We start from the raw sequence: 13,872 nt of genomic DNA, 5'->3' as shown, positions 1-13,872 counted from the left end.
AGATGTTAGTGAGGTGTCGGTGTTAGTGAGATGATAGTGAGATGTTAGTGAGGTGTCGGTGTTAGTGAGATGATAGTGAGATGATAGTGAGGTGTCGGTGTTAGTGAGATGTTAGTGAGGTGTCGGTGTTAGTGAGATGATAGTGAGATGATAGTGAGGTGTCGGTGTTAGTGAGATGATAGTGAGATGATAGTGAGGTGTCGGTGTTAGTGAGATGTTAGTGAGGTGTCGGTGTTAGTGAGATAATAGTGAGATGTTAGTGAGGTGTCGGTGTTAGTGAGATGATAGTGAGATGATAGTGAGGTGTCGGTGTTAGTGAGATGATAGTGAGATGATAGTGAGGTGTCGGTGTTAGTGAGATGTTAGTGAGGTGTCGGTGTTAGTGAGATGATAGTGAGGTGTCGGTGTTAGTGAGATGATAGTGAGGTGTCGGTGTTAGTGAGATGATAGAGAGGTGTTAGTGAGGTGTTGGTGTTAGTGAGGTGTTGGTGTTAGTGAGGTGTTGGTGTTAGTGAGGTGTTGGTGTTAGTGAGGTGTTGGTGTTAGTGAGGTGTTAGTGAGATGTTGGTGTTAGTGAGATGATAGAGAGGTGTTAGTGAGGTGTTGGTGTTAGTGAGGTGTTGGTGTTAGTGAGGTGTTGGTGTTAGTGAGATGATAGTGAGGTGATGGTGTTAGTGAGATGATAGTGAGGTGTTGGTGTTAGTGAGATGATAGTGAGGTGTTGGTGTTAGTGAGATGATAGTGAGGTGTTGGTGTTAGTGAGATGTTAGTGAGGTGTTGGTGTTAGTGAGATGATAGTGAGGTGTTGGTGTTAGTGAGATGTTAGTGAGGTGTTGGTGTTAGTGAGATGTTGGTGTTAGTGAGGTGTTAGTGAGATGTCGGTGTTAGTGAGATGATAGTGAGGTGTTGGTGTTAGTGAGATGATAGTGAGGTGTTGGTGTTAGTGAGGTGTTAGTGAGGTGTTGGTGTTAGTGAGATGATAGTGAGGTGTTGGTGTTAGTGAGATGATAGTGAGGTGTCGGTGTTAGTGAGATGATAGTGAGATGTTGGTGTTAGTGAGGTGTTAGTGAGATGATAGTGAGGTGTTGGTGTTAGTGAGGTGTTGGTGTTAGTGAGGTGTTGGTGTTAGTGAGGTGTTGGTGTTAGTGAGATGATAGTGAGGTGATGGTGTTAGTGAGATGATAGTGAGGTGTTGGTGTTAGTGAGATGATAGTGAGGTGTTGGTGTTAGTGAGATGATAGTGAGGTGTTGGTGTTAGTGAGATGTTAGTGAGGTGTTGGTGTTAGTGAGATGATAGTGAGGTGTTGGTGTTAGTGAGATGTTAGTGAGGTGTTGGTGTTAGTGAGATGTTGGTGTTAGTGAGGTGTTAGTGAGATGTCGGTGTTAGTGAGATGATAGTGAGGTGTTGGTGTTAGTGAGATGATAGTGAGGTGTTGGTGTTAGTGAGGTGTTAGTGAGGTGTTGGTGTTAGTGAGATGATAGTGAGGTGTTGGTGTTAGTGAGATGATAGTGAGGTGTCGGTGTTAGTGAGATGATAGTGAGGTGTTGGTGTTAGTGAGATGATAGTGAGGTGTTGGTGTTAGTGAGGTGTTAGTGAGATGATAGTGAGGTGTTGGTGTTAGTGAGATGATAGTGAGGTGTCGGTGTTAGTGAGATGATAGTGAGGTGTCGGTGTTAGTGAGATGATAGTGAGGTGTTGGTGAGATGATAGTGAGGTGTTGGTGTTAGTGAGATGATAGTGAGGTGTCGGTGTTAGTGAGATGATAGTGAGGTGTTGGTGTTAGTGAGATGTTAGTGAGGTGTTGGTGTTAGTGAGGTGTTAGTGAGATGTTAGTGAGGTGTCGGTGTTAGTGAGATGATAGTGAGGTGTTGGTGTTAGTGAGGTGTTAGTGAGGTGTTGGTGTTAGTGAGATGATAGTGAGTTGTTGGTGTTAGTGAGGTGTTAGTGAGGTGTTGGTGTTAGTGAGGTGTTAGTGAGGTGTCGGTGTTAGTGAGATGATAGTGAGGTGTCGGTGTTAGTGAGATGATAGTGAGGTGTTGGTGTTAGTGAGGTGTTAGTGAGGTGTTGGTGTTAGTGAGATGATAGAGAGGTGTTGGTGTTAGTGAGGTGTTGGTGTTAGTGAGATGATAGTGAGGTGTCGGTGTTAGTGAGATGATAGTGAGGTGTTGGTGTTAGTGAGATGATAGTGAGGTGTTAGTGAGATGTTAGTGAGATGTCGGTGTTAGTGAGATGATAGTGAGGTGTCGGTGTTAGTGAGATGATAGTGAGGTGTTGGTGTTAGTGAGGTGTTAGAGAGGTGTTGGTGTTAGTGAGATGATAGAGAGGTGTTGGTGTTAGTGAGATGTTGGTGTTAGTGAGGTGTTAGTGAGGTGTCGGTGTTAGTGAGATGATAGTGAGGTGTCGGTGTTAGTGAGATGATAGAGAGGTGTTGGTGTTAGTGTTAGTTTTAAAGTCTACTGCGTTGATAAAGTGTTTAGTTCCACTTCTCTCGCTACTTTCTAACGTTACAGTTTAACTTCCGGTTAAAGTTCTCTACTCTGGCCGTGAGCTAAATGCTAACGCGTCCACTCCCCGCATCCTGACTCACACTCTGCTCTTTATTTCACTCTCTATTTAAAATAAAAGAGTTTCTGCTCGAAGCACTCTACTGCTTAATGTCACTCATCAATGATAAATAAAATTCCATTAACTACATTAAAAATGTCACATGCTCTCCGAAAGTTTTCCAAGTGGTTTTTCCGGGATACCGGGCTAGTGAAGTATCTTAGCATTAGCTGCAATGCTAAAGCCCCTGAGCCTGCGCTCGCGCGCCGCCGTGTCTCACCTGCTCGCGGTACCTGAATACGATCACTCCGCCGTGTGCCCGCGCGCGCCCGGTGGCATTTACACCTCACTCTGTGCTGAATTTCCACATCCACGCTCGTGCACTTCCGCACGGTGATGTCCTCAGCGCTGAAACCGGAAGAACAGGACAGCGCGCGAGGTTGCCAGGTGTGAGAGAAAATCACCTTAACCTGTACACAGTACAAACACACCGCAATATTTAGAGGTAAGTTCATACAGGACATTTTACTGACGCAGCATTACAGCAACCTCTACACACTGCTAGGTCCTAAAATAACCTACCATTACACATGTTTTACATATAAATATATCAAATTAAATTAAAACAATTAAACCAATAAACTGACCCACAACGATCACATTCACACAGTTAAAGTAAATTTCGTGTATTTACTGCACGTGACTTTATTTCTTCCCAAAACCATCTCACCTGATAAATCGCTACATTTATTCATAAACACAGTACACTTATGTGTAATAAACGACTTTACATTTTATAAAGATCAGTTATTTTCAACTGCCAAAAGTTCCCGGATCTGTGGTTCCCGGATCTGTGGTTCCCGGATCTGTGGTTCCCGGATCTGTCCCCTGCCCGATGCGCACGCGGTAAAGATTTACGGCTCGATTTTTAACACCGCGCGCAGAAACGTCACTTTAGGACACCTGAGTGCCGGCGTTATAAAGTGCACACACACACACACACACACACACACACCGAGCCGAGCACCTGGCAACCCTGTTCATATGGGTCAGCGCACGCGACCTCCCTCTCCTGGTCAAAACCGGAAACGCACGTGACTGTATCATAGTTACACAATAAACATAGCTGCCGTAAAATATGACAATGAAATAATAATAATAATAATAATAATAATAATAATAATACAGTTTAATGCATATTAACCATAAATGACCATAAACGAAATGTAACTGTAAGATCTGCTCACTCACTTCACCTACTGACCAGTGTGCAGTGGGAGGAGTGTCGGTGGTGAGAGCAGGTGGTTGGAGCAATTAAATATTTTCTTAATCTTTTCACCATAGAAACCGCGTACCACTGAGCCAACAGCCGAGCAAAGCGGCTGCACCGGTGTTTCCCTCAGCCATGACCAATGACGCACCAGTTAAGGAGCCTGCAGCGCCGCTGACGAGCCACTGCAGTGAGGAAGGTGTAAAAATCAACAAAAACAATGTGAAAGATGAAGCCAAGAAAACAGACAAGGGAATCAAAGCAAGGTAATGCGACGCAGAAAACTCCTTACTGTAGCAGGATCTGCAGCTTCTTCCCCATGAATCGGATAGTGATTATGAGGACGTGGAGAGAATACCAGAAGTTTGTGAGTCCAGATGTTAAGACCAAGAGCTACAGGCAGTAGGACAAAACGTTGTACTCTTAGAGAGATCATCAAAGGTCAGCAAGAACCCGAAAGTGAACAGTTCTTTCCTGATTTAAAATGAATCTTAACATCCTGCACAATGGCAATGAAAAAGGCTACATGTGATGAGCTCGATCAGCCAAAAGTTGTGGTAGCAGGAGATTTTAACCACACACTTGAACACACACTCGATAAGAATCATGAAAAACCTCACCCACATTCAGCAGAAACCCTGAAATCTACAGTAACATACCATGATTTGATTGATGTGGGGAGGGAAGCTTTAGGTTTTATGTCTAAAGGTGAAACATAAACATGTTTTCTAATAGTTGTATTACACCTTTCTCTATGTCAGACCATCACTACATTTCAGTTGTTATTTCTTGTGCACAAACCAAAATAAAAAATTCACACTGGCACTTTAATAGTTTGCTACAAGACCACCACTTTTTGCACATTTTGCACAGTTAAGGTTTAAGTCCCAAAATCAATGGTGGGACATAGGAAAAACCCAAGTTAAGATCTTTTGTCAGAAGTACACCTTACATAAAGCAAATATGCTAAGGGAAGAGATGAAGAAGCTGGAGGAGAACATTTTAAAGACGGGAGCTAGCAAAAATGAGAGTGATGGAGCAAGAGCTACAGAGTCCCTGATAACATGGAAGCTACTGCTTAAAAACCTACTGGAGGAGAGAGGCTGAGGCGCACTGATCCGTGCATGATTCACTCAACTGAAATACATTGGCGTACCTTCATCCTTCTTCTTTGGAAGATAGCTGGAGAAAAAAATTCTCAGAAGTTCCAGGTGGCAGACAGACTTCAGAGAAACAAGAAATTTTCTCTCCTGCACTGTTTTTTTAATGAAAAATTATATACAGCAGAAAACTATGACAAGACAACAACAGATCATCTACTTCAGGATCTGCCACAGCTATACGATGAAGACAGGACTCAGCTTTATATCCTTTGATGAACTCCCACTTCTGCTCAAGAACCAGTTTACTGGTAAATCACCAGAACTAGCTGGACTGACAGCAGAGTTTTACAAAGGTTTCAGACCCTTATTTGGACCAGACCTGTACTCTTTTTTTTTTTTTTTTTACAGTGTGTAGAATCTGCTTACCTGCCACTGAAGTGCAGAAGGGCAGAGGTGACTCTCTTTCCTAAGAAAGGAGATCTGGGACATTTGAAAAACTGGCACCCAGTGTGACTTCAGGGGTAGATGATAAGATCCTCTCTAAAGCTCTAATGAACTGCTTGAAAATGGTGGTCACAAAAGTTAATCATGCTGAGCAATCTTACTGTGTTCCAGGTTGCTCGATTTTCGACAATCTGTTTTTAGTCAGAAATTTGATCTCTTATGCAAACACAAAAGCTCTCACTTTTGGATTTGTTTCTTTAGATCAAGAAAAAGTATTTGACAGGGTTGATCATGAATACCAGTTTAAGACTCTTAATGCTTTTGGACTCAGCTCAAAGTTTGTCTTTTACATTAAACTGCTATATACTGAAGTTTAGGGTTAGGGTTAGAGTTAGGCTGTTTTTGAGTATACTGCAGAATAATTTGCCGAGGTCTGTTTACGCAGCTCCCTCTGTAGTTATTAGGGCCGAATCTGTCTGTGTTTGTATATCGGGGTAATGAGACCTCTGTTCCAGTTAACTGGCTAAATTGTAGGATGAGATTGAAGAGTTTAAAGATGGCCAGTTGGAGTTTGTAGCTGCTGTGCTTAAGCATTTCATTGTTAATGCTGTTGACTCCACAAGCTTTTCTGTTTTTCAGGGTTTTAAGTTTTTATTTGAGTTGTAATGGGGGAATTGAGTGTGTTGTGATTGTTTTTTATTGTTGATTCTAATATCACTAGCTTTCTCATGAGTGCAGTCTGATTTGGGTTTAGGATAGGGTTTTCTGGGGTTTTACAGAGCTCTTTATCTTTTACAGATTTTCCCATTTTTAATTGGTGTAGATCTGAACTCAGCTGTTGTGTAAAAGATTTTTTGCAGAGGTCCCAGAAACAATTTGCATTGATGGCTTTTTCAGTTCTTGTTAGTTTGTTTTCCATGTATTGGTGGGGCTTTTTTTGTATGGAGGGGGATTTTGTGTTGTTGTTAAGTGTGGAGGTATTCTAGTATTCTGTGTGCTTATCTGTGTGGTTTCGTGTTTTCTGTTGGATAATTGTCATTATGTTTTTCTCGATGTTAAACATTCTGTGTTAAACATCCTTTCCTTTTAGTTTGGGTTTCTATTTTAGTTTTTATGCATTTAGCTTTGACTCTTTTGTTAACTGAGAGAACATCTTGTTGAGGTCCTCTGTTGCTTGATTCACTGTTTGTCTTGTATTTGGTCTTAAGAAATGTATCTAGCATGTGTTGAGTGTTAGTGGGCTGCAGGTGAGCTGGTGAGGCGTGGGTCACAGATGAGCTGGTGAGGCGTGGGTCACAGATGAGCTGGTGAGGCGTGGGTCACAGATGAGCTGGTGAGGCGTGGGTCACAGATGAGCTGGTGAGGCGTGGGTCACAGATGAGCTGGTCAGGTGTGGGTCACAGATGAGCTGGTGAGGCGTGGGTCACAGATGAGCTGGTCAGGCGTGGGTCACAGATGAGCTGGTGAGGCGTGGGTCACAGATGAGCTGGTGAGGTGTGGGTCACAGATGAGCTGGTGAGGTGTGGGTCACAGATGAGCTGGTCAGGCGTGGGTCACAGATGAGCTGGTGAGGTGTGGGTCACAGATGAGCTGGTGAGGTGTGGGCCGCAGGTGAGCTGGTGAGGTGTGGGTCACAGATGAGCTGGTGAGGTGTGGGTCACAGATGAGCTGGTGAGGTGTGGGCCGCAGGTGAGCAGGTGAGGTGTAGGTTGAAGGTGAGCCGGATGAGGTGTGGTCTGCAGATGTGTTAGTTGGTTGCTCTGGGGATGAGAAGGTTGGTGTAGGCTGGTAGGAATGGAGAAGAATCCTCTGTGTGTAGGTGTTCAGTTGTAGTAAGCAGTTTGAGATGAGTGGAGTTGCTACTTGGAGCTGGTGTGTACTGCAGCTCTGCTGCACTGTGAAAGTGTGTCCTTAATGTTTTTTGCAAATAGTTTTACTCCTTTCTGGTTGAGGTGGAGTCGGTCATATAAGTGTTTGTGGAAGATTTGTCTGCGAGTTACTATTGGTACATTAGGAAGCTGTGCACAGAGTGTGTAGACGTCAGAGTTGATCTTGATGATTGTGTGCTGGTTTGTATCTAGTCTTGATAATAAGGTGGATATGGTAACTGTAGCAGTGGGAATCTCTGGTTGGTGGTCTCTGCTATTTGTGTGAGTGCTTCAGGTATGTTTCCATTCATTTCAGTTAAGTTATTGGTAATTGTGGGTGAGTCTTTTTACTTGTGTGTGTGTGTGTGTGTGTGTGTGTGGTTGGTCGTCACAGTATGTGTGTCAGTGTGATGATTTTGTGCATGTGTGTGTATGTGTGTGTGTGTGTGCGTATGTGGCAATGTGATGATGTGCAGATGGAGATGGAATGTTTCAGTCTGATCACCTGGCTGAACTACAGAGCAGCTCTCCATCTCCTGCACTGAAGCTCCTGTCAATGCTCATTAGTGGAGAAAATCAGTTATTATCATTGTGAACATGAAGTATGTAGGATTAGGGCAAAGAAGATGAGAAACAAAACATCAAGACAAAGAATGCTGTAAAATAAAAGTAGAACTATTATGTGGTGAAACTTAACATTCAGCTGCAGCAACATTGACATTTCTAGCTCATTAACTGAGACTTTATTTAAAGAAAGCTTTATGTTTATTTCATGCCATCCAGAAAATTCACAGTATAATAGTTGAAAACCATGATCATAGGTTTCAGTTGATCGTGTAATGGTAAAATCAAATTTTTCCTGTTTCCTGTGTTTCAAAGACAATGTTGTTGCACCGATGCAATGAATTTATTTTTGAACAAACAAGAAACAAATAAAGAAAAGAAATAAAATATTCCTTTACATGCTTATAAGTCCCAATGCTCACATGCAACACCAACTCAAGTTCAAACTACGCTTTGTTACTTTACGCCATATCATGCAATGGTCAAAGACTGTAAGTGCTGGCACCAGCACCCCCTCATGGACTGGGTCATACACACTTTTATATAATTATCGCTTCACCTGTAGAGGGAGTACAAATGGAGAAAAATATGCACATAAACCAAATAAATGAAACAATAATATACATAACAATACAAGTAAAAAATATATAATTATATAATAAACTTATTATATTATTAAATAATTATCTAATAAAATTTAGGCATATGGCACCTACAGTACAGAATCTGCTTAAGCTTCACTTTTCCAAAAGGATATACCTCATTTTTGGGAAAATAACACTGAGGAGATCACACTTATCTTCCAGTGGTTTCCTGCTGAGTTTGATCTTTAAAACTTCATGACCTTGTTTTCAGAATCCTGGAATTATTCTGGAAATAAAGTTTATCACTTAAATCATTTAAAAAAATCATTTAAAACATTTTGCAAATTATAAATTTTGGAAAGAATTCGAATGTATGTGTGTGTTTGTGTGTGCGTGCATGTGTGCAATGTCACATGTCATTTGTAGGAGACTGAAAGCAGGAAGTGCAGATTTGTAATAAATTAATAAATGCAATGCAATGCAATAAATGCAATTGAATGACTTCTATGACTCTGTAACACACTGTTTATTAATCAATAAACAACCATTATGTATGTGTTCAGTATTTATAAAGAGCTGCTCTTCACACTATTGGGGTATGACACACACACTCTATTAGATAACTGTATTATTGTATTAAGTAGAAATTGTTGTTACTGCTCTTACGTAATCAGTACAGAATTCTTTATCCGGTCAGAGTCACAGTAGATGTGGAGTACAAAATTTCAGATGAACATATATATGAATTGTGCAACAGATCAAACAAAGCTTTCTGCATGTCTTTATTCCGCTTCTTCATTTGTCATATGTGACAGATTTCATCACAGCTCTATAAAATAAGCATTAAAATAAACATTAATACAAAGTTGTAACAATGAAGGAAAAGCGATGACTTTCTGCTGCTTCTAAAACTACAAGAACAAACATCTTCCTGAAATATTTATACAATAACAAGGGACACAATGATTAAAACAAAACCTTAATGCAATAAAATGTGCAACCAATTGAGTTAAGAAAAAATTCCAGAGCGAAGCCCATGATTGTGAGATTTCACAGAGCCAAAGAAGAGAACAACAAGAAACAGACCTTCATGCTGATATTCTAACTGACAGACAGGAAATAAACAAACAGTAGATGATCTCAGATTGTGGTTTAAGGGATTTACACAGAAACAGTGCAGCCTTTAGTCTCACATACAGGAGGACACTGAAAAACACTCAAACACATGAATTCTGGCTTTCAACAACAAAGAAATCGCTCTTATTATGGTTTAAACTGATGAGAATATAGCCAGCTATCTCTCTTTATACTGATAAAAAGCACTGTAGAAAACACACACAAAATACACTTAGCAACTTAACTGTAATATAACTGGAATATATAAACTGGAATATAAAATCATTGCCGCTGGAGTGACATCAGGATTCTGACTGTTTTTATTGTGTTTCTAGAAAATTCTATCACACAGATATAAAAACAGAATATGCAATTATGAGTTAAAGCTAAATAGAAAGGAGAAATATGACACAATGAAACTTTTCTGCACTGCACCTAAAATATTTACATGGCTTTCAGATATGAGTTCTTGATTATTTAAAGACTAGATTCAAGTTTCTTGTTTCACTACTACAGCTCTGTAGCAGGACAACGACAGTGGCTAGTTGATTTGGAGATCTGTGTCAGAGCTGGATTTGTGGCTGCCAGATCCTCGTCGCTCAGCACTGCAGTTTGTGGATGCTGCGGTAGAGGCGCTTAATCTCACGCTGTCCTTTCTGCCAGCGCTTCAGTGTTGTGATCACCAGGTTCCCGTCCAGATTCTGGCCCATCACCAGGTAGGTGGCATTGATGTCACTCATCTCATCACACATGCACTCCAGACCATCTCTAAGCCACAGAGGCGCCTTCCTCAGCTCACGCTCTGTCACTCCATTCAACTTGTATATGGTCTTGCTCTTGGTTTCAGGAATGATCTTCGTGTCTCTGTTCATGTAGGAGATCTCCTTCACCTTAATTTTCAGAACTGGAGGATGGAGGAGAGACGTAAAGCAGTAAGGATCAAAGCACAAAAAAGACCTTTTTTTTTACAGTTAGGAAAGTTTCAGTCTTAAGGTCGACTAAAAGACAATATTCTGTCACAAATCTAGAATTGCAGGAAAAGACCCCAGGTTCCATTCAGCATAAAGAACAGTCACATACCAAAATCATTTTTGCAAAGACTGTCCACAATTTCATTGTCATCCTCCATCTTCTCTGTGCAGGCATTACACACCTTTGGTACTAAAAAGAGATCAAACCATCTGGGTTATGAATTCCAGACCATAAAGATAAAAAAAACATCCTCACTAATGTATAAAAATCTATCTTTTTTGTTCTTAGTCACAGTTGAAATGAATATAATATCTGCATTAGTGATGTTCGACCAAGTTTCAGTGATGTGCTGAGGAAGAACGTAGAAGCAGTTTAAATACAAGTGTGAGAATATTACATGTTAATATTGAATATTATAAGCCTTTTCAGGCTCTGTGATGTGAGGTTTGTTATCCAACCCTGCAATAGTGTGCTCTGTAATCACGATATGTAGCTGTGGTGTGAAAATGAACCCTCAACCCAATCATAAATATTTTACTGTGAGCGACTGATATCACCAGATCCAGCTGTGTGTTTGGGTGTGAGTTTACACACATACACATACATACCCAGATACACACATTCTGGCTGCAGAGTTTTAAAATTCTGTAATTCAAGTGGATCGCATCTGATCCACTTCACCTGCTCCCTACGCCCTAACCCTTCACATCTGATCCACTTCACCCGCTCCCTACGCCCTAACCCTTCACATCTGATCCACTTCACCCGCTCCCTACGCCCTAACCCTTCACATCTGATCCACTTCACCCGCTCCCTACGCCCTAACCCTTCACATCTGATCCACTTCACCCGCTCCCTACGCCCTAACCCTTCACATCTGATCCACTTCACCCGCACCCTACGCCCTAACCCTTCACATCTGATCCACTTCACCCGCTCCCTACGCCCTAACCCTTCACATCTGATCCACTTCACCCGCTCCCTACGCCCTAACCCTTCACATCTGATCCACTTCACCCGCTCCCTACGCCCTAACCCTTCACATCTGATCCACTTCACCCGCTCCCTACGCCCTAACCCTTCACATCTGATCCACTTCACCCGCTCCCTACGCCCTAACCCTTCACATCTGATCCACTTCACCCGCTCCCTACGCCCTAACCCTTCACATCTGATCCACTTCACCCGCTCCCTACGCCCTAACCCTTCACATCTGATCCACTTCACCCGCTCCCTACGCCCTAACCCTTCACATCTGATCCACTTCACCCGCTCCCTACGCCCTAACCCTTCACATCTGATCCACTTCACCAGCTCCCTACGCCCTAACCCTTCACATCTGATCCACTTCACCCGCTCCCTACGCCCTAACCCTTCACATCTGATCCACTTCACCCGCTCCCTACGCCCTAACCCTTCACATCTGATCCACTTCACCAGCTCCCTACGCCCTAACCCTTCACATCTGATCCACTTCACCCGCTCCCTACGCCCTAACCCTTCACATCTGATCCGCTTCACCCGCTCCCTACGCCCTAACCCTTCACATCTGATCCGCTTCACCCGCTCCCTACGCCCTAACCCTTCACATCTGATCCGCTTCACCCGCTCCCTACGCCCTAACCCTTCACATCTGATCCGCTTCACCCGCTCCCTACGCCCTAACCCTTCACATCTGATCCGCTTCACCCGCTCCCTACGCCCTAACCCTTCACATCTGATCCACTTCACCCGCTCCCTACGCCCTAACCCTTCACATCTGATCCACTTCACCAGCTCCCTACGCCCTAACCCTTCACATCTGATCCACTTCACCCGCTCCCTACGCCCTAACCCTTCACATCTGATCCACTTCACCCGCTCCCTACGCCCTAACCCTTCACATCTGATCCACTTCACCCGCTCCCTATGCCTGAAAGAGTGCTACTTCCGACAAAGGGCATTAGACTCAGGACTCGTCGCGCGACCCTTACCTCCTTGTGTGACCGGCCCCGCGGTGTCGGTGTCCGCGCCCGCGGGAGGTATGCACAGGTCGTTGTCATCCGGGAATCGAGCGCAGTCAAGCATGCCGGGCCACGGAAAACCAAAAGCGGCCATAACGGGGGCGCACGCGCTCCTGACTCCCTCGCAGAGCGAGCGGCACGGCTGGATCGGCTCGTCCAAATCCTCGAGGCACACGGGCGCGAAGAGCGAGCACAGGAACTTGCGCGTGTCGGTGTGGCAGCGCTTGTGCACAAGAGGTACCCAGGCGGCAGCCTGTTGCGCCGCCTCGCTCATAGTCTCGTGCCCGAGCAGATTGGGCAGACGCATGCGCGCGTATTCGATGCCGCGGCACAGGTACAGGGTCCGAGGAATCGGTCTGCAGCTGCTCCGGTGCGGAGAGAGTTCAGCATGGTCGAAGCCGTACATCCCGAGCGCAAAGTGCACGGCGCACGCGAGTACCGCGGGCAGAAGCGAGTGCATCGTGGCGCGTATAGCGGGTTAGAGATGTGAGGCTGCACGCGGGACAGAAAACTCCAATCAGGTGTCGGTTTCCTCTGAAGAGAAACTAAAACTGCACGTGAAGCGCTCACTTTGTGCGTGTGTGTGTGTTTGTGTGTGTGTGTGTGTGTGTGTGTGTGAAGAGGGGTGGAGAGCAAGACCCAAGCGCTAACCCTGGTCAGTTAATGTTCCTGTGCTCAAATGTAGAAAGAGCTACACCAAGCTTAGGCAAAGCAGTGCACATGAAACAAACAGAGCTTCCTCCCTATGCACTTAGGACTCAGTCTAATATGTGCTAAATTAATCCGTTAAGCCTCTTCTTTTGTTTATTTAGATGTTGTTAAACCCACGGTGTGTATGTATTTTCATTTACAGCTTTTGCTAACTGTGTATTTCATTGAGAATTAAGCCTTTACTCAGACAAATACTATGCATTAGCCTTTAAAAGGAAGCCAACACGCTGGATAAGTATCAGTGATTAAACCAGATGCCTCAGAGGATCAGACCAGTTCCTGATGCTGTATTGTATTGGCATTCAATTACATTGAAAATAACATACATTTACATCATACTGAATGCACAGCCAGCACCTTTGATCAGAAAGTTGGATTAGACCAAATGAGTATGTAGCATTAAATGAAGCTAGCCCCCTGGATACAGTTATATACATTGCCCTTGTTTCTAGGCATCACACAAAAACCTGGACATGAATTCAACACATTTGAAGTTCTATATACTAACATACATACCACAAAAAATAAGTCTACTCAGCCATTTACACTAATTCGTATTTACAGACTGCTAGGGCCACAGTATGAATTTCTACATAAATTTGTAGATTTAGTCAAGAACCTAGCTGTAGACAAAGCAGTAACTGTTGGAGACTTTAGTATTCATTTTGATAAACTACAAGACCGTCTGAGAA

The 13,872-nt window shown here is 43.3% G+C and overlaps 2 protein-coding genes across 6 annotated transcripts in view; both read right to left on the bottom strand.

Moving 5' to 3' along the window:
• The window catches only part of arfip1 (ADP-ribosylation factor interacting protein 1 (arfaptin 1)), a 29,694-nt gene extending 26,192 nt beyond the window's left edge, over positions 1–3,502 (bottom strand). The window contains exons 1-2 of one of the 5 annotated variants that reach the window (XM_053230994.1): positions 3,337–3,502; positions 2,826–3,015 (exon numbers count right to left, since the gene is read on the bottom strand). The gene's annotated coding sequence lies outside the window, so the exon portion shown is untranslated. The remainder of the gene's footprint in view (positions 1–2,825; positions 3,016–3,336) is intronic. The other 4 variants (XM_053230998.1, XM_053230999.1, XM_053230997.1 and 1 more) reach the window with 4 other exon arrangements.
• Positions 3,503–9,155: 5,653 nt separating this feature from the next.
• sfrp2 (secreted frizzled-related protein 2) lies at positions 9,156–13,159 on the bottom strand. The gene is made up of 3 exons (XM_026910834.3): positions 12,440–13,159; positions 10,575–10,655; positions 9,156–10,398 (listed from the first exon to the last, which is right to left on the bottom strand). The coding sequence occupies exons 1-3, from the start codon at positions 12,927–12,929 to the stop codon at positions 10,094–10,096; spliced, it is 876 nt and encodes a 291-aa protein (XP_026766635.3). The 5' UTR covers positions 12,930–13,159; the 3' UTR covers positions 9,156–10,093.
• Positions 13,160–13,872: the final 713 nt, after the last annotated feature.

This window comes from Pangasianodon hypophthalmus, chromosome 28 (genome assembly GCF_027358585.1).
Source record: "Pangasianodon hypophthalmus isolate fPanHyp1 chromosome 28, fPanHyp1.pri, whole genome shotgun sequence".
NCBI lineage: Eukaryota > Metazoa > Chordata > Actinopteri > Siluriformes > Pangasiidae > Pangasianodon > Pangasianodon hypophthalmus.
The sequence above is the reverse complement of the archived record's forward strand: the minus strand, read 5'-3'. Positions and strand labels throughout refer to the sequence as shown.

What these genes read in the sequence shown, in the direction of transcription:
- sfrp2 (XM_026910834.3), bottom strand. Translation starts at nt 12,929, where the DNA reads ATGCACTCGCTTCTGCCCGCGGTACTCGCGTGCGCCGTGCACTTTGCG. An exon ending in GGGGCCGGTCACACAAGGAG is followed by an intron (nt 10,656 to 12,439) that starts GTAAGGGTCGCG and finishes ATCTCTTTTTAG; the next exon opens with TACCAAAGGTGTGTAATGCC. An exon ending in TCTTTGCAAAAATGATTTTG is followed by an intron (nt 10,399 to 10,574) that starts GTATGTGACTGT and finishes TCCATCCTCCAG; the next exon opens with TTCTGAAAATTAAGGTGAAG.